The sequence below is a fragment of the Hyperoodon ampullatus genome (assembly GCF_949752795.1).
Source record: "Hyperoodon ampullatus genome assembly, chromosome: 3".
NCBI lineage: Eukaryota > Metazoa > Chordata > Mammalia > Artiodactyla > Ziphiidae > Hyperoodon > Hyperoodon ampullatus.
In genome coordinates, this window is record NC_136916.1 from 20,580,975 (window position 1) to 20,600,253 (window position 19,279).

The 19,279-nt window shown below is 40.2% G+C and overlaps 1 protein-coding gene across 2 annotated transcripts in view; it reads left to right on the forward strand.

Annotated features, from left to right (window-relative positions):
* USP6NL (USP6 N-terminal like) overlaps window positions 1-19,279 on the forward strand; it is a gene marked incomplete at its 5' end in the record, with an annotated part of 114,478 nt that overhangs the window by 49,236 nt on the left and 45,963 nt on the right. For both annotated transcript variants that reach the window (XM_079699314.1, XM_079699315.1), the window contains 3 exons: window positions 3,507-3,574; window positions 6,210-6,292; window positions 14,869-14,908. In XM_079699314.1, the coding sequence (XP_079555440.1) occupies window positions 3,507-3,574; window positions 6,210-6,292; window positions 14,869-14,908 (191 nt within the window). The remainder of the gene's footprint in view (window positions 1-3,506; window positions 3,575-6,209; window positions 6,293-14,868; window positions 14,909-19,279) is intronic.

The window sequence follows — 19,279 nt, forward strand, 5'->3', positions numbered from 1 at the left end:
CTAATCACCATAGAAATTCATGCTTAGCTGTTCTGGTGATGGAAATAGAATTTACTAAGTAGCCAAGTTTCCTAGTTTGAGTTTAATTTCTGTTAATTTGCTTTCCCTACCCTTTTGTAGAAGTGTAATGTGTTAAAGCTGGGTAACAGGAGAGGGAAAAAGGAATTGATGAAGGTTCATATGTCTAAAATAGGATAATAAATATGTGTATAATTGAGTTGAGTATCCCAGACTTCTGAATGTATAAGTTAACTGTGAAAATCTGAACAACTAACCTATATTTTTGTTATTTTATTGAATCATTTGTTATTTATTCACATTTCCCTCAAAGGATAGTATATTGACACTTTGTAGTCTGAGAAAAGCAGTGACATAAACTTTTTTTCCCAAATAAGCTTTAAGAAATTCACAAATTCCATTCTACTATTATAAACAACATTGTGCTTGTTTGATTGTCTCATTATCATAAATTCCTAGAGGTGGAATTATTGGGTAAAGGAGACGCCTGTTTTTAAGATTTTTAAAATTTTTTATTTTTTTCTTTACTTTAGGAAACTTTTCTTGTGTCTTTTGTCCTTAATACTATTTAACATATAGACAGCACTTTGCTATTATGTGGGTATTTATTGGGCTATAGTCTCTACCTATTAAGGTTTTTTTCTTTTTAATATTTATTTATTTATTTGGTTGTGCCGGGTCTTATTTATTTATTTATTTGGTTGTGCCGGTCTGCCTGTGCGGCAGGCAGCCTCCTTAGTTGTGGCATGCGAACTCCTAGTTGCGGCATGCATGTGGGATCTAGTTTCCTGACCAGAGATTGAACCTGGGCCCCCTACATTGGGAGTGCAGAGACTTAACCACTGTGCCAACCAGGGAAGTCCCTGTTTTTAAGATTTTTTATACATATTATCAAGTTGCTTTACAGAAAGATTTTATACATTTGTAGGTCTACCCACAGCATAAGTAATGGCAGATTTCCCCACACTATATCACGATTGAGTAATATCAATGCATTTTTTCGTCAGTGTGAGATAGGTGCAAAGTGGTATTTTATTTATTTATTTTTATTTTTAGCTGTGTTGGGTCTTCGTTGCTGTGTGCGGGCTTTCTCTAGTTGCGGCAAGGGGGCTACTCTTCGTTGTGGTGCGTGGGCTTCTCATTGCAGTGGCTACTCTTGTTGTGGAGCACGGGCTCTAGGTACACGGGCTTTATTAGTTGTGGCACACGGGCTCAGTAGTTGTGGTGCATGGGCTTAGTTGCTTCACAGCATGTGGGATCTTCCCGGACCAGGGATCGAACCCATGTCCCCTGCATTGGCAGGTGGATTCTTAGCCACTGTGCCACCAGGGAAGTCCCTTTATTTTATTTATTTATTTTTTACATCTTTATTGGAGTATAATTGCTTTACAATGTTCTGTTAGTTTCTGCTGTATAACAAAGTGAATCAGCTATATGCATACATATATCCCCATATCCCCTCCCTCTTGCGTCTCCCTCCCACCCTCCCTATCCCACCCGTCTAGGTGGTCACAAAGCACGGAGCTGATCTCCCTGTGCTATGCAGCTGCTTCCCACTAACTATCTATTTTACATTTGGTAGTGTATCTATGTCCATGCCACTCTCTCACTTCGTCCCAGCTTACCCTTCCCCCTCCCCGTGTCCTCAAGTCCATTCTCTATGTCTGCATCTTTATTCCTGTCCTGCCTCTAGGTTCATGAGAACCTTTTTTTTTTTTTTTTTAGATTCCATAGTTAGCATATGGTATTTGTTTTTCTCCTTCTGACTTACTTCACTCTGTATGACAGACTCTAGGTCCATCCCCCTCCAAAGTGGTATTTTAAAATTTGTATTTCCTTAGTTTCTGATGACTTGAGTTTTTTCCCCCATGTCTTGGCTTTTAAAATTAGCTTTTATTTTTTATCAGAGCTGTACTTGGTGTAAAGATTCAGCAGCCTGTAAAACTTATTTTGAAAAATAAGCTGACTTCCACACCCCTCCCTCCGGGCTGCCCACCCCAAAGAAGTAATCACTCTCCACTCCCAGCTGGTTCATTATCCGTTTACTTCCAAAGCGCTAGATACCATGCTATATTGCCGCTTCCTGTTCTGCAGATTTAGTCATTATCTCATGGTTTCCTGCTTTGGAGGGTGAGGATTTGGTTTTCTTCCCTGCACTCACTCAACCTCTTACACACACACAACCCTTCAACTCTCGGGGACTTGACTTCTTTAATCAACTCCCTGTTTTTAACCCTACCCTCACCTCTTCTCTGGAACCTCCATTTGCTGGGCCACTCAGGGCAAGGATTTAAAGAATCCCTATATTGTCATTTTACTGGGGTTTTAGGAGGAATGGATATAAAAGTGTGTGTTCCATCTGCCATCTTTAACTGGACATCCTTTTTTGTGTCTTTAGTGATCTTTTTTATAAAGTAGTGGTTAAAATTATGGACTGTGGAGTCAATACTCTCTGGATTTGAATCTAGCTTTGCTGTTTACTAGCTTTGTGACCTTAGACAAGTTGGTTAAAATCTCTAAACCTCATTTTTTTTCCATCTGTGTAATAGAATTAATACAGTAAAGTGCCGTTGTGAGAATTAAGTGTGATAAGGCATGTAAAGTGCTTTCCGCAGTATCAGATGCTGGCAGTATCTTATTATCTGCCGGGCACTCTGTGCGGAACACAGAGTTGTCACTGCTGTTGTTACTCCTGTGAATTTCTTGCATATGACCTTTGCCCAGTTTCCACTGGAATCCTTGTCTTTCTTCTTGATCAGAGGTGCCTTTTATACAGTCTGTCATTGATCTTTTATTTTTATTTATGGTAGTTGGGGTGTGTAATCATATCCACACTATTTCATGTTTTGACCTTTACTTGTTATCAGACTTAACGTTTTTGAAAGATAACCTGGTGGTAATAAGAAAGAAAACTTTATTTGTGGTTGTATTGTGGTAAAAAACTGGAGGTTATAATAGTAGTTGGGGCAGTTGATAAGGGAGACCTGAGAGGCTAAATGAAGAAATGATTATATTCATCATGTCAGAGAAATATTTTTTTTAACTCCTGAAGTCTATCTTGCACTGATTTATTTTGCGAGCAAATTACCTTAAATTTTAAAAGCCTTCTTGAATGCTCTTCTCATCACCTACCTAAGTGGATTTCATCTGAAAACTTAGAGCTCTCAGTTCCAGTTTTACTTTAATATTTATTTCTATGAAACTAGATCCAAAATTAACTCTTGAGGGATAAGATTTACTATATCCCCTAAGTTAATGCTGTGTTAACAAATTTGCTTTCTTTTGAGTATGGTATTGTAATATTGAAATGGTAGATATGTTGATATTTCAAAGTTATAATTACAGATACTTTATTCGATTTTGCTGGTTTGTCATTTTAGGCAGCATTGATTTACTGTTTTATTTTCATTTGTTTTATCTTAGTTTTATAATTAATTAACTTCATAAATCTTTAAATAACAGTTCATTGAAATTTGATCTCTCCACAGATTCAAACGAGGATGTAGCAGTCAAACTTGCCCAGGAGCGAGCTGAAATAGTTGCTAAATATGACAGAGTAAGTATTCATATTTACTCTTTGAGTAATTTTTATTTACAAAAGTATAAATAGAAATGGAGTTCCTTTTTGCAGAGCTTAAATTACAGCAGCAGTTTGTTTACTTCCCGTGACTGTTGAAGTCATCTTATTTCTCTGACTTCATCTCTGTATTTTTTCTCCCTCCTTCCCTGTGCTTTAGCCACTCTGGTCACTTGTTATTCTTCCAACACTTCTTCCAGGCTTGCTCCTGCCTCAGGGCCTTTGCACTGGCTATTTCTCCTTCCTGGAACACTTGTATCCTGGATACCTTCATGCCCTATTGCCTCCTCTTTTTCTTTGCCCAGATGCTACCTCTTAGTGAAATCTTCTCTGACCACACTGTTTAATACACCCCTCCACCCCCTGGCTCTCTCTATCCCCTTTCTCTTCTTTATTTTTCACCATAGCATTTAGGTATCAGCATACTTTATATTATACTTTGTTGTCTGCTCTCCCTCCTAGAATGTAAACTCTCCGAGGGTAAGAATTTCTTTTGTTTGATTTGCTCTTGTATCCTAAATACCTACAATAGTTCTGGCTCATACTAGGTATTCAATAAATATTTTAATATATTAGTATATGGAATTGAATACCCATTTTATTTATAATGGATACGTGATGTTAAAAATTGAACATGGATCTGAAAATTTGAATTTATACATGATGTATAATCTCCATTAGCATTTTATCCTTAAGTTAATTATGGAATCTCATTTTTTTGTGTGTGTGGTACACGGGCCTCTCACTGTTGTGGCCTCTCCTGTTGCGGAGCACAGTCTCCAGACGCGCAGACTCAGTGGCCATGGCTCACAGGCCCATCCGCTCTGCGGCATGTGGGATCTTCCCAGATCAGGACACGAACCCGTGTCCCCTGCATCGGCAGGCAGACTCTCAACCACTGTGCCACCAGGGAAGCCCTGGAATCTCATTTTTGATGGCCTAGAAAATCACAGTTGTTGACGATTTACATATATCCTTATTATTACCTTATCTCTTGAGATCTATAATGAGTTGTAGCCATGATTTATAAATGTCATGTTTTATATTTATATCACTTGGATGTAATTTCATATCTGTTATTTTTGATTATTTATGAGAATAACAGGAACATGAAATTATAGAAGGCCATCTGGACTGTGCCCTGCTTCCAGGGAGGCATACAGGCAGAGCTCCACTTAACAATCATGTTCCCAGAGTTTCTTTTTAAGTTGGTTGTTTGGAACATTAGACACCGTTTCCCATTATTATGATTAGGTTTTAACGTAGTCCGTGAAAAACCTAATTAATTTATTTAACTGCTTAAGTTATTTAAAACCAATAGAACCATCGTTGTTCATGCTCACGTGCATTTTTTTTTTTTCATGCAGTTAACACTTAGTGACCAGGCCAAGTGTCATGCTAGGCCTTGGGGTTTCACTGTACAAACGTGAGTTACAAGGGGTCCCTGCCCACAAGATGCTCAGGGCCTACTCAGAGAACACATGAATAGGCAGTTATAAAAACATCCACAAGACAGTCAGGTACTAAGTGTGAAACATGAGGGATTAGTGCAGACTCTTGCCCTGGGGCTCCTGCTCTAATCAGTGCTGCTTCACAGCTCAGGAGGGGAGTGTGACGGGCAGTGGGCTGAGGATGCAGCTCTGGCCACACAGACATTTGGTGGGGGCAGCCCATGAGGAAGCTGTCACAGAAGAGTAGGGGAGGGACAGGAGAACCAAGAGACGATGGTGTCATAAGGCTGAGCAGCAGTGACAAGCGCAGTGGAAAAATCCACTCGGTGAGGAAGCCAGAGTAGTGTCCACGGGATCTGATGGTGGGAGGCCGGTTTTGATCTTGGCAAGGATAGTATCAGGGCCAGTAGAGCTGGGAGTGAAGAGGAAGAGAGGCAAAGTAGGTAGCCTACTCTTCTGAGAAGTTAGCATGAAAAAGCAAGACATACTTTTTTCTAAGATGTTTTCACTCTAAAGCCTTCAAGTTTGGCAGTTCATTCTTTTTTTTTTATATATAAATTTATTTATTTATTTTTGGCTACGTTGGGTCTTCATTGCTGCGCGCGGGCTTTCTCTAGTTGAGGCGAGCGGGGGCTACTCTTCGTTGCGGTGCACGGGCTTCTCATTGCGGTGGCTTTTCTTGCTGTGGAGCATGCGCTCTAGGAGAGTGGGCTTAAGTAGTTGTGGCACGCGGGCTTAGCAGTTGTGTCTCGCGGGCTCTAGAGCGCAGGCTCAGTAGTTGTGGCGCACACAGCATGTGGGATCTTCCCGGACCAGGGCTCGAACCCATGTCCTCTGCATTGGCAGGCGGATTCTTAACCACTGCACCACCAGGGAAGCCCTGGCGGTTCATTCTTGAGTGGCTTCTTGTCCTCCGTTGCTCCCTCTTTCCCAGTCTGTTTCTCATAGGAACCCAGGTCTGATCACGGCTTAATGTCTTCCAAAGTTTGTATCAAAGAAATAGTGATTATTGCCAGAATTTTTTTTAAGTTATTTAGGGTCGATAATGCCTCAGTTCCAGCTCTTATTTTTAGTAAAAAAATAAGTCTTGTTTTTTGTTCTTTTTAAGAAATTATTCAGTTTTATATATTCCCAATAACACCCTTCTTTGTCCCCTATTATAGGGACGAGAAGGTGCAGAGATTGAACCTTGGGAAGATGCTGATTACCTTGTTTACAAAGTCACGGATAGATTTGGCTTCTTACAGTAAGTTGCATAGTTTGAAAGCTAACTTTTAAAATTATGTTTCTATGGTCTCCTATTTCATTGATTTTCTTTATTTTTAATAGCGTTGCTCTGAATAAGATTCCAGGATTGATCCTGCAACATGCTTTTTTTATTAAATTCCCGGCATTTTTAACCTCTGTGATTGAAATTGAACTATAGTTAAGAATACAGTCTTTAATATTCATTGTGTTTTAGTAAGAACATTAAGTGCAATGAATGAGTTATATTAATAATTTAGCAGAATTAAGTGGAAATGCATTTTAAAAATAATTAGCAGTTAGAACTTTAGTATCCTGCAGCCTGAAAATGAGCAATGAAAAGAAATGCCACGGATCTTCCTTATGGTGGGAAATGTATTCATGTTATTGCTTCTGAAGATTAATTCCATTTATCCTGAGTATGTTACGTAAGGAGTCGAGAGAGGTCTAGAGCGCTATAAAGTAAAGAAGTTAAAGTGATTTTGACTCTTAAAAACATCCTGAAATGACGTGAATTTGCCTGTTTGGTTCTGGCTTTGTTTAGTAAGATTCCCATGGGCTGGAGACTTTTCTGCATCTCTGTAGTTTGTATGGGTCCATACAATTTAGTGATTAACCTACTACTTATTCACATTTATCCTTTCCCAGTCTCATTTATTATAAAGAGGAAGAAGCCAGGGATTTTTATTTTATGATACATGATTAAATTTTGAAGGAGGAATACAATTTCTTAGGGAGTTCATAGCAGTAACTTTATAGTACTCAGACCTTCTTTTTCCTTTCTGTTCAGTTTTCTTGCATTTAGAAAGTATTTTGTTGTATCATGTTTTTCTCAGGGTGACACAAGCAAACAAACAGTTCTGGGAGTTAGAATGTGTGCTCTTCTTCTGGCTTTGCTGGTTTCAGTTAACTATTTCACACCTTATCTGTGAAACAGAAATCATTAATTGCTCTACATACTTACGGGTACTTGAAGCTTTGAAGAAATAAAATGATAGAATACTACATACAGGTCTAGACAAACGTAAGGTGTCATTATGCTACCTAATGTTATCAGCATATCCGAAATGTTCTCCTGCCTAGTTCTAATTAGAAGACTTTGAATTTCAGCAGACCAACAGAGCAGTGTGTAACTGTGATGAAAATACTGTCCCTAAGGGAAACCCCCACTTCGGCTTTTTTTTTTTTTTTTTTTTTTTTTTAAGTAAATCAAACTTGGCCACAAATGTGACAGGAAATGATTTTACATTTGTGTGGGTTAATGTGCAGATCTGAGGTATGTGAATGCTGTTTAGAAGGACACTTTGAGCATTTAGCACTGTCAAGATCAGTGGGTCCCAAAATCTCCTGCACATTAGAATTAGTTGGAAAATGTTTGTTTGTTTGTTTGTTTAAATAGATATCTGGGTTGTATCCCAGATTTTGATTCAGAAGGTAGGATACAACTCAGCTGATTTTGACCTCCCCAAGTGTTTGTGATGGGCGCGAACCACTACAAAGGATGTTTTAAATCATAAAATGGTCTAATATAGGACAAAATACATATGAAAAATCCGTGCATTCCAGAAGGGTCTAGGAATTAGCTAAATTCTCTTTTCTCGTTGCTTGAAACAACTAGGTTCTGGCCCAAGAGCCTAGTCTGTGTCTACAATCTAAAAATCACACTCAGTTACTCAATGTTTCTTTTTACCTCTGTGCTGAGGTCCATTTGGCTCTAGTGGGAAAAAAAGCCAGTCAGTGATTTACCATAATAATATTAGCTAATATTTATTGAGCACTTACTGTGTGCCAGGCACTGTTCTAAGCTCTTCACATGGATTATTCCTCTCAAAACTTCTTTGGGATAGGTACTCTTTTTGTCTTTTTTTAGATGAAACTGAAACACAAAGAGGTCAAGCAACTTGCCCAGGTTGCGCTTGCAGTAAATGTCGGGTTGGGGAACTGACCGTGGCAGCCTCAGGGCAGAGCCTGAGTTCTGACCTTCTGCATTCTGTTGTGGCCTCTCCCGTTGCGGAGCACAGGCTCCGGACGCACAGGCTCCGGACGCGCAGGCTCAGCGGCCATGGCTCACGGGCCCAGCCGCTCCGCGGCATGTGGGATCTTCCTGGACCGGGGCACGAACCCGTGTTCCCTGCATTGGCAGGCGGACTCTCAACCACTGCGCCACCAGGGAAGCCCCTGCCTCTGTAGTTTTAATAAGAAAAACATCGAAGAAGCTCTTCGAAATGCCTAGAAAGAAAATTAAAGGGGGAAAGAAGAGTGCCTAAGGAGAGGGATCTGTTTGAAATGATCCCACTGGTGAGCTCACTGGTCTTTGAAAACGAAGCCCAACCAGTCCTCATACTGCCCCCCTAAATTTTTTATTAACTCCATGGTGCAATCCTAAAGCAGGCAGCACAAATAAAAATAATGAAGCATAGAAATGGATTTTAGTGTAATGTTAGGCTTTATTGAATTTCACCAAAGTCACTGATTTTTGTTACAGTGCTTCATTTCAGTGAGACACTTTCTCCCAAGGTTGCTGCTGGGGTTTTTTGCGCTCTTGAATAAAGTCACTTGACCTAGGCATTTAGATGTTGCTCCCTGTCACACCTTGATCAAGAGCGTTTCTTTCTGCTGTCTTTAGTTCTTTGTAATTTCTGATTGGTTCTGTGATAAACATGGGTTTCAAGTGTCAAGGTCAATAAAATGGTACAAAGTAACTTTGCAGCCTTCTCTGAAGGCTGCTGACTTCATATCTAATTACAGTTTTTGTAACTTAAATTACTTGTTAGGCTATGTGGAGAAGGATGACAGTAATTAACAAATACAGTATAGGACTAACTTGGTTTTATAACAGATTTCACAATAAATATAAAAACTGTTGCCAAACCAGCCTGGCGTGATGCTGGAACAGGGTCGTCTTTGTTTAGTACGCAGAAATGGGGAGCTGTCCCTAGCTGCGTGACTATGATGGACTTGTATCTGGAGAATGGAGAAATCGAGCTTATTTAAGAACTTAGAGAACTTTCAGTATTTGAACTTTAGACACTTTTTTCAAAAATAGTCACTGTCAGTCTGCTCAACAAAGAATGCTTGGTATTTGGATAATCATAGATAATGCTTTTAGGCCACAAGTTATTAGTAGAAGAATTAGAAGGAAATTGTTTCAAAAATAAAGATAAAATTAATACCAAGCTTCAGATTTTCAACTACTTATCAAAATGAATATATTTGTAAAATTTAGCACATTGTCTGTAGTTTAATGTGACTATATAAATATTTGTAAGCCGGAATAATGGTGTTTTTGTTTTTAAAGAATATCTGTTTTAATGACGAGGCCTTGAGAACTCTCTCTACCCATCCAATAATTTTGACTAGAGTAAATCTAAACTCAGGCAAAATTTGCTACAAAATCAGAAATAAAATTTAGTCAGTATATTGAATAACTGATTTTCACAAGTTAACTTTTATGTTTCCAAATGAAAGTTTATCTCATAGTTACAGAAATACTCCATTTGAGCTATTGAGAAATTACAAGCACATACACTCTAATTAGTATTCTTTTAAGCTTAATAGCAGATAAAAGAAAATAGATCCAGCTAAGGTCCCTGTGTTTCCAGTGATGACTATGTTGTTGTTTTTACTTTGTATATTTCTACAAGGTGTAGCCTCTTGCTATCAGCTTGGTGTTTTCTTTAAGCAGTCTCTAGGTGCCTCTTTCCATTAGACGACAAACCTTCGTTTTCTAAAGCAGGGGTAGGAAAACATTTTCTGTAAAGAGGCAGATATTAAATACTTTTTGGCTTTGTGGACCATATTGTTTTTCTTACAGCTATTCAACTCTACCATGGTAGCCTGAAAACAATCATAGACAATATATAAATGAGCATGGTGGTTTTCCAGTAAAACTTCATTTACAGAAACAGGCTGATGGCCAGATTTCATTCAGGAGCTGTAGTTTGCTGATCTAAAGGAACACTGCACTCACCCAGATTTTGGTCTTCCCTTTCTTCTACTTGGAGGATATTTAGGTGGCAAGGTAAAGATGCATACAGGAATGCAGGCATGCGTTCATCCTTCCCTTCATACATTCATTCAGCAACATTAGTACGCTCCTGTAGCATGCTAGCCATCGTGCCTGAGGCTGCCACAGTGTTTTACGTGTGTATGTATACATTGTGTATAGCTCTTGATAAGGCACAGTTCCCTGTTTTCTCTTTGGAAGGCTGTGCAAGAGTGTATGCCAACACAGAGACTTGAAGAGGAAAAGTTCTTTGGAGATCAGTGTTGAGCACATAGCAGATTTTGTATGAAAGATTTTAGAAATGGAGCAATAATGCAAGAAAATTCATGAATGGATCACATTCTATCTATGAGGTCTTAAGACTTTATAAAATTCAACATCCATTCAGGATAAAAACTCATAACAAAATGAGTATGGAGTGAATGTACCTCAGCATAATACAGGCTACATGACAAGCTTGCAGCTAACATCATATTCAATGATGAAAAACTGAAAGCTTTTCCTGTAAGATGAGGAACAAGACAAGGGTTCCCACTCTCACCACTTTTATTGAACATAATATTGGAAGTCCTAGCCAGAGCAATTAGGCAAGAAAAAGAAGTAAAACACATCTAAATTGGAAGGAAAGAAGTAAAACCGGCTCCATCTGCAGATGATATGTCTGTCTATATAGTCTCTAAAGACTCCACTAAATGTTGGAACTAATAAACGGATTCAGTAAAGTTGTAGGATATACAATCAGCATACAAAAACCAGTTGTATGTCTATACCCTGGTAACAAACTATCAGAAAGAAATTAAGAAAACAGTCTCATTTACAGTTGCATCAAAAAGAGTAAAATACCTAGGAATCAAGTTAACCAAGGAGGTGAAAGACCTGTACACTGAAAACTGTAAGACATTGATGAAATATAAGACACAAATAAATGGAAGGATATTCCATGCTCATGGATTGGAAGAATTAATATTGTTAAAATGTCCATAGTGCCCAAAGCAATCTACAGATTTAATGCAGTTTTCATCAAAATTCTAGTGGCGTGTTTCCCAGAAATAGAACAGTCAATTATAAAATTTGTGTGAACCACAGAAGCCCCAGAATAGCCACAGCAATCTGGAGAAAGAAGAACAAAGCTGGAGGCACCATGCTTCCTGATTTCAAACTCTATTACAAGTTACAGTAATCAAAGCAGTATGGTACTGACATGAAAACAGACACATAGATCTGTTAGAGTTCATGCATATGTGGTCAATTAATTTATAACAAAGGAACCAAGAATATACAAAGGGGAAAGGACAGTCTCTCCAGTAAATGGTGTTGGGAAAACTGGACAGCTACATGCAAAAGAATGAAATCAGACCACTATGTTATACGATACCGCAAAATCAACTCAAAATGGATTAAAGACTTGAACATAAGACCTGAAACCATGAAACTCCTAGAAGAAAAATTAGGTGGTAACCTCCTTGTCATTGGTCTTGGTGATGATTTTTTGGATTTGACACCAAAAGCAAAGGCAACAAAAGTAAAAACAAACACAAACAAACAACAAGTGGGACTACATCAAGCTAAAAAGTTTCTGCATAGCAAAGGAAACCATGAAGAAAATGAAAAGGCAGCCTACTGAATGGGAGAAAAGATTTGCAAATCATATATCTGATAAGGCAGGGGTCCCCAACCCCCAGTCTTCGGACTGGTACCAGTCTGTGGCCTGTTAGGAACTGGACCACACAGCAGGAGGTGAGTGGCAGGCGAGTGAGCAAAGCTGCATCTGCTGCTCCCCATCACTCGCATTACCACCTGAACCAATCCCCCCACCACCGTCCGTGAAAAATTGTCTTCGATGAAACCAGTCCCTGGTGCCAAAAAGGTTGGGGACCGCTGTGATAAAGGATTAATATCCAAAATATACAAAGAACTTATACAACTCTAGCCAAAAAAACCCTCCAAACAATCCAATAAAAAAATGGACAGAGGATCTGAATAGGTATTTTTCTAAAGAAGGTGGCCAACAGGTACATGAAAATGTGTTCAACATCACTAATCATCAGGCAAATGCAAATCAAAACCACAGTGAGATATCACCTTGTTCCCGTTAGAATGAATATCATCAAAAAGACAAGAAATAACAAGTTTTGCAAGGATGTGGAGAAAAGGGAACCCTTGTACACTGTTGGTGGGAATGACAATTGGTGTAGCCACTATGGAAAATAGTATGGAGGTTTCTCAAAAAATCAAAAATAGAACTACTGTCTGATCTAGCAATTTTACTTCTGGGTATGTATCTGAAGGAAATGAAAACACTAACTCAAAAAGGTATCTGTACCCACCATGTTCATTGCAGCATTATTCTCAATAGCCAAGGCATGAAACAACCTAAGCATCCATCAACGGATGAATGGATATGTGGTGAATATATTCAGTGGAATATTATTCAACCATAAAAAAGAAGGAAATTCTGCCATTAGTAACAACGTGGGTGGACCTTAAAGGCATTATACTAAGTGAAATAAGTCAGGGAAAGACAAATGCTGTATGATCTCACTTATATGTGAAATGTAAAAAAAGAAAAACCCAAACTCATACATACAGAGAACATACTGGTGGTTGCCAGAGGCGGGGGTAGGACCTGCCTGGCACAGACCATCATGTAGCCTGAGCAGATGATTCACACCATTCCACAGACGTGTGCAAAACTTGGTTCTGATTCAGTGTTGAGAACAGGCACAGTTAGGTCTGTTAGTCTTGTTTAGTGAATAGGAGGACACGGAAGAACTTGTCCTGTGGTGGCAGCCAGAGTTGGCACTTCATTTGCAGTTAGGAATGTTCAGTGTTCAGTGTTAGGTCAGGATCTGCTCAAATCAGCTGCACAGAAGGTTGCTCTTGCCCAGGGCAGCCCAGCCCACTCACCCCAGAAATACCATTGTTGGTGCACACAGAGGTTGCCAGATGTTCTTATTTTTTCAAGATGTCCTTGCTGACCTAATCACCTAACAAGTACATTCCAGTAGTGTTGGCCGGCCTTCTTCTGCCAGTAAATGAAGAATGGATGGGTGCCATTCATGCATCACTGGTAATTCATGCATTACTAGTAATCAGGATTACAAATCAGCAGGGAAAGGTAGACTAAGAGCCTAACAAAAGCTATTTAAAAAAAAAAAAAGGTGAGTAGGCACTTAAAAAAAAAACTTATATTTAATCCTCATACTCTTTTCCTTGAAAATTGGTTTCTTAGCCCGTTGTTCACATACTCTCGCAGAGTCTGAAGACAGATACTTATCTACGTTTGAACCCACTGGGTTAGATAGTGCTGAACATCTCTGTATTAGGATAAGTGATGGTGTCTGAGTGAAAATGTTAGTTTTCTTATCTGTGAAATGAGGGGTTGGACTATCATCTCTCTGAGATCTCTTTTGGCTCTTACACCTTTTGGTCAGTTTCATTTCTGTAGCTTCATGCTTCACCTAAGGACTCTCCAGAGTAGCAAAAGAGTGCTTTTGAAAACGTTGGAGTCTTGAATACTAACATATTGTACTCTTAAAAGTGTTATTATCTGGTGTCAATAGAAACTAAGGGAAGAATATGGATAGTTCTTGTCAAAACATCAGTACTACTGATAGAGCAACTCAAAGCACATAGCACTGTTTACAGATAGTACATTGTTTTCATATTACTGACAATTAATTCAAGAGTCTCAGAATGTTTTATATTGGAGGTGGTATCACAAAATTACTGTATCAGAGAAATGGATTTGATCTTTTATTATATTTACATTTAAAAAAATTATTCCCGTTGAAGTTTTGACAAATGAAGCTTTCCTTATTTACAGAATAAAAGTTGAAGTTTTCTTTTTAATTCATAAATTCATGGGAGGCAGTTTTATTTCCTTATACTAATTTTTTTGAACAATCATTTGTTACAGGCTATAGTTGAAGACAGAAAGTGGAGGTGATGGTCTAGTGTAGAGGTTGGCAAACTATGGCCCATAGGCCGAATCCAGCTCACCACCTATTTTTGTAAACGTTTTATGGGAACAAAACCACACTCTATTTACATGCTGTCAATATCTGCTTTCACAGTACGACATCAGAGTTGAGTATTATGAAAAACACTGTGTGGCCCACAAAGCCTGAAATATTTACTATTCAATATTTACCTTTGCAGGAAAAGGTTGTTGACTCCTGGACTAGAGCAATGTTGTCCAGTAGAACTTTCTGCAGTGGTGCAAGTGTTCTCACTATATCTGCACTGTTCAGTATGGTAGCTGAACCATGGCTAGTGAGGCTCATAACTGAAATGTTAATTTTATTTCATTTTAATTTACATTTAAAATTAAACAGCCACCCGTGACAAGAGATGACTGGATTGGACAGAGTGTGTCTAGAGATTTGAAGACAGGGGACGTGGTTGCAGAATAGCTCATTGTCTTATGTTAAATTCGGTGGAATGGAAGCTTACGTAGCTCTTGAGATGATAAATAAATGGTTGTACATCATGTTTACCTACAGGTTTATGATTTTTTAAAAGTTTGCTCTGGTTTCAACTATTTCACATCCACTGTTTTTCCTCTGCAGCGAAGAGGAGCTCCCATATCATAACGCAGCTATGGAACGGGTAAGTCCAGCTCTGCGTTTGTTTACAGTTATCGGGGAATTACGTTCATCAGAGGAATAAAACCTGCCACCTTTGTGATTGTGAGTGCCGTGTTATACGTCAATGCTGTAGTCATCGTTAGAATTTGACCCTCATGTTTCTTACTGTAAGAAAGTAATTAAATTAATGGTGAAATAATTTTAGATTTTATGGAACTTCTGGTAGGTACTTGGAAAAAAGGAGAGGTAGGCGTTAGCAGAGAGTGCATTGTGGACGGGTGGTTCTCCATCGAGGATGCCTCAGGACGCGGGCCTGGTGAGAGCACAGAGCTTGGGAGCAGCGAGAGCCTGGGCCCCTAAGGTGTAAAAGTTTCACGGGTGCCTCTCAAGCACCGTGTGGCTCCTAAAGCCATGGTCCAGACCAGCAGCTCTTTGGAACATAACTGTGCCATGAGCTTTTAATCACATTTTCCACAGACAACAGCAAAAAGAGTTTACTGTAGTCAAATAAGTACATTTGCATTTTAAAGACTTAGAAGTCTTATATATAGTAAACTCATCAGTTCTTTTGTAACTCAGTGATTCCCCTTTCTTCATTGCACTTGACTGGGGAGCTGACTCCATAGCTGGGTGTGCATGAGAACCAGCGGCTGAATGTTTAAGGTTGCTCAGAGCCTCCCTCCCCCTCTCCATTGTTTTATGTACCTAAAAATGAATTGTAGAATTTATGAATTGAGAGGGAGGCTATTGATCGGGGGAATTACTCTCAGTTTGTTTATGTTTGATGGGGGAAGGAGGCTGGGTTACAGACAATGGAGGTAAAATTGGAATTGGAATTTGAAAAATATTTTAGAAAATCTTTCTAAAATAAAAAATTTCCTGAAAATTAGAACTGTAGCATAACTGGATAAAAAGTGCCATTTTACATATACCATGTAGGGAGCCCTATAGGTACTTCCCGTGGTTAAATTCTCTTGTGACTGCCTGATTCTGTGTCATAACCTTGATGTTTGGGCAAAGAAATTTCTTTCTCTTAATAAAGCTGTATTACTGCTTAGCAACTATATATCAAGCACGGATCTAGAATCAAGGCCATAGCCTGGAATATCAGGATCAAATACGGCATAGTTGCTGCTCTGAGAGGCTGGCTGTCCATCCCGTGACTAGAGGCAGGTCAGGTGAGACAGTAGTGGGAAATGATAGTGGCTTTCAGGGGCATGGTGTCTGCAGCGTGCCTGGCAGTGGTGCTGGTGGAGAAGGCGGGCCCCTGCGGCCCAGGGATGCGGGAGAAGGAAGTGACGGCACTTTCTACCAGTTCTGCTCCTGGTGAGCTTCTACCAGACCACTTGGAAGTGGGCACACAGGGATTTGCTTGTGTCCTCTCTGGCCGTTCTCTCTCTGTTACTGCCCTGACTTGGCTAATCCGTGGACCCTCTGGATCCCACAACCGTTATGTCTTCATTCCCCTCTCTTCCCAGCTCAGCTCTGCCACAGGCTGGGACCGCCCCCTGCCCCCTCCTGCCCACTTCTCCTGGGCTGAACTTTGTGCCTCTGCAGCGCCTGCACCTGAGCGGCTCAGTGCAACTGGGAAAAGACTCCCAACTGGGATGACTGGTTTTACTTTACATCCATGATCACAGACCTCAGCTGGATGTTTATGCTGCCCGGACATCATACCGTTTCCTCCTAGTGAATTTCTGCTCCCATTTTAACCAGTGCAGCTTCCTATTCCCTCTCAAACCTCCCGTACCTCCTTCTCTGGCCTTGCCCAGCCGATGTGCCTGCTTCGTGTTTCTTATTTCTTATCTCTGCACTGTCACACCATGTAGTCAGTTCCCAGTGACCCACCCGCGCATGTGATGTGGTTGCTTAGCCTCTCACTCTCACACGTTCCCATTTCTTGGCCTTCAGAACCCCGTACTCTCCGCATATTCTTCTTTCCTCACTGGCTGCTCTTTCTCCATTTCCTCCACTTGTTCCTTCTCGTCTCATGACTTTATCCTGAGCCCATGGCTCAGGCCTGGAACTTCTCTTTCCTGTCTGGATCTCCTCCTCGGTCATCTCAACTAGTCTTTTGGCTTTAAATGCCAACCCCCAGACTGTGTGTGCATTTCAGTGTCTAGACTTAGTGTCTGGCTTACTCCATACACTCAGATGTCTAAAAAATGTCCAAACTGGGGTTTCTGTTATTCTCTTCAAATCCATCTGTGAACAAGCTTCCCATCTCAACCAGTGGGAGCGCCATCCTTCCAGGTTTCAGTCTAACAACTTCTGAGTTGTGTTTGACCATCCCCACACCTCATGTGTCAGCTCTGCCTTCAGTGTGTGTCCAGAGTCTGATGACTTCTCAGCATCCCCGCTTCTGCTGCCTGGTCTGCTGGAACCTCTTCTGGGGCTTCCAGCTCCTTGCTTCTGCTAGTTCCCCTGTCTGTTCACCACAAGAGCCGGAATGATCCTCTTAAAATAAGAGAGAGCATGTCACTCTTGATGGGAACATCCTGCCTGCTCTCCAGCTTATCCACAGTAAAAGGGAAGGTCCTTAGAATGACCTCAGAGCCCCGTGTGACTGGTTTCCGTGAGTCTCTCTTCTCCTGCTCCCATCTCTCGCTCACCCACCGGCCTCCTCAGTGTTCCCCGACGAGCCCACCGTGTTCCCTCTTTCAGGCTTTTGCCTGGCTGCCTCCTCTCCTGGGGAGCCCCTCCTCCTCCCCCCAAGAGCTACAGGGCGCGGTCCCTCATCTCCTCCAGGTATTTACTGTATGACGCCACCTTCGGAATAAGACCCTCCCTGGCATCTCAGATCTTACGTTGGGAACTCCCTCCCCGCTGCATGTCCACTATCCCCCTCCTTCCTTTGTTTCTCTCTTTAGTACTAACACTGTTTCACTTACTAAATATTTTACTTATATCTTTATTTTGTCTGTTTCCTCACTAGGATGTAATCTCTAGGAGGGGGGTTTCATCTGCTTTGTTCACTGTTGTATCCCCAGAACCTAGAGCAGGGCACATAGTACGTGCTTATTTAATAAATGGTGGCTGAGTGAATGACCAGGTGAACATAGACTGTGTTATGTCGTTAAACATGCGAATTTAAAGGTTGGCGGAGCTTGTCCTTTCAAACGTTGACAATGTGCTTTATTTGAGAAATGAGGGAGACAAAAGTCGGAAGGCACCTTTTAACAAAAGATATCCATATTTGGCAGAATAAAAATCTGGCAACCCACTATTGACTTTTCTCTCCAATGCCACCTCTCTTCCCCTTTCAAAACGAATTCCTGGTCCAGAAAATTCAGACATGTGGGAACCAGTAGTGTAGATGATTCAAGAAATGTGACAGTGAAGGAAAGAAGAAATACGAGACAAAACCTAGTTAGAGGTTGCATGCTCGAGGAAGGTTGTTTGTTTTTAATTTTTTTTTAAGAGATTTGCCTGTTCAGTAAAAGACCTCTTATTCAATGCAATTAAAGTTATAACTAATGGATTTTTTACTCTAAACAGTTTAGTATAATAGGGAATCACTATGAAATGATACGTACACCTTAATAATTTAACATAAGACATAGTTTTATATTCCCTTGTCGGGCTTTTACTGGGAGCGGGGGTTCTGGGGCTGCTGAGTGAGACTCCGTCCTACCCTTGTCTATAAACTGCACTCATATTGTGTGGCCCAGTTGGTTTCTTTAAAGTGGAATGAGAACTTTAGACCCATGCAAAGAAGTCTGAGGCTGGAAACTTTAGTTTATCAGGACTTGCCCCAATTTTTCTAGTTTCAGTTTAGTTCATATGTTCTTCAGTGATGGCCTAGTCCTAATGGCCAAGGTCTGCCATTTCTAGGAAACTAATAAAAAATTCTACATATTCATATGCGGCATTGAATAAGATCAGTGGAAATGATAGCCTTGTGGAAGTGTACAAGTGTTCATCAATCTTCACAGAGCATCCGCTTGCAACGTGTGCTTCCTGCCTGCCGTTCGGGAAGACTTGTACACTGATGCCTAGTCAAGCCATCGGGGCTTTTGTTCCAGCTTTGCCAGTGTATTCTTTTTACATAAGGTTTAAAACGGTGTAGAAGGCAGTCCCTCGTAAGAGGACTGGTGTTGGTATTTGCAGACTGCTTTGGATTCCCCCAGACAGTCACTGAAACAAATAAACAAACACACTTATTATATTTACTCTGTAGAGAACACTATTAATAATGGATTATATTGTCTCTTTGAGCTTATTGATGTTTTTAATAAGGAGGAAAGGATATGTAAAGCTATGAATTTTCATGGATTCAGCTATTTCTTTTTGCAGTGCAGTATTTTGAATGGCTTAAAAGAATATTGGAGCCTTTTCAGATCTTTAAAGATTATATTTTAATTTTATGAGGTGTGACATCTTGCTCAAAATA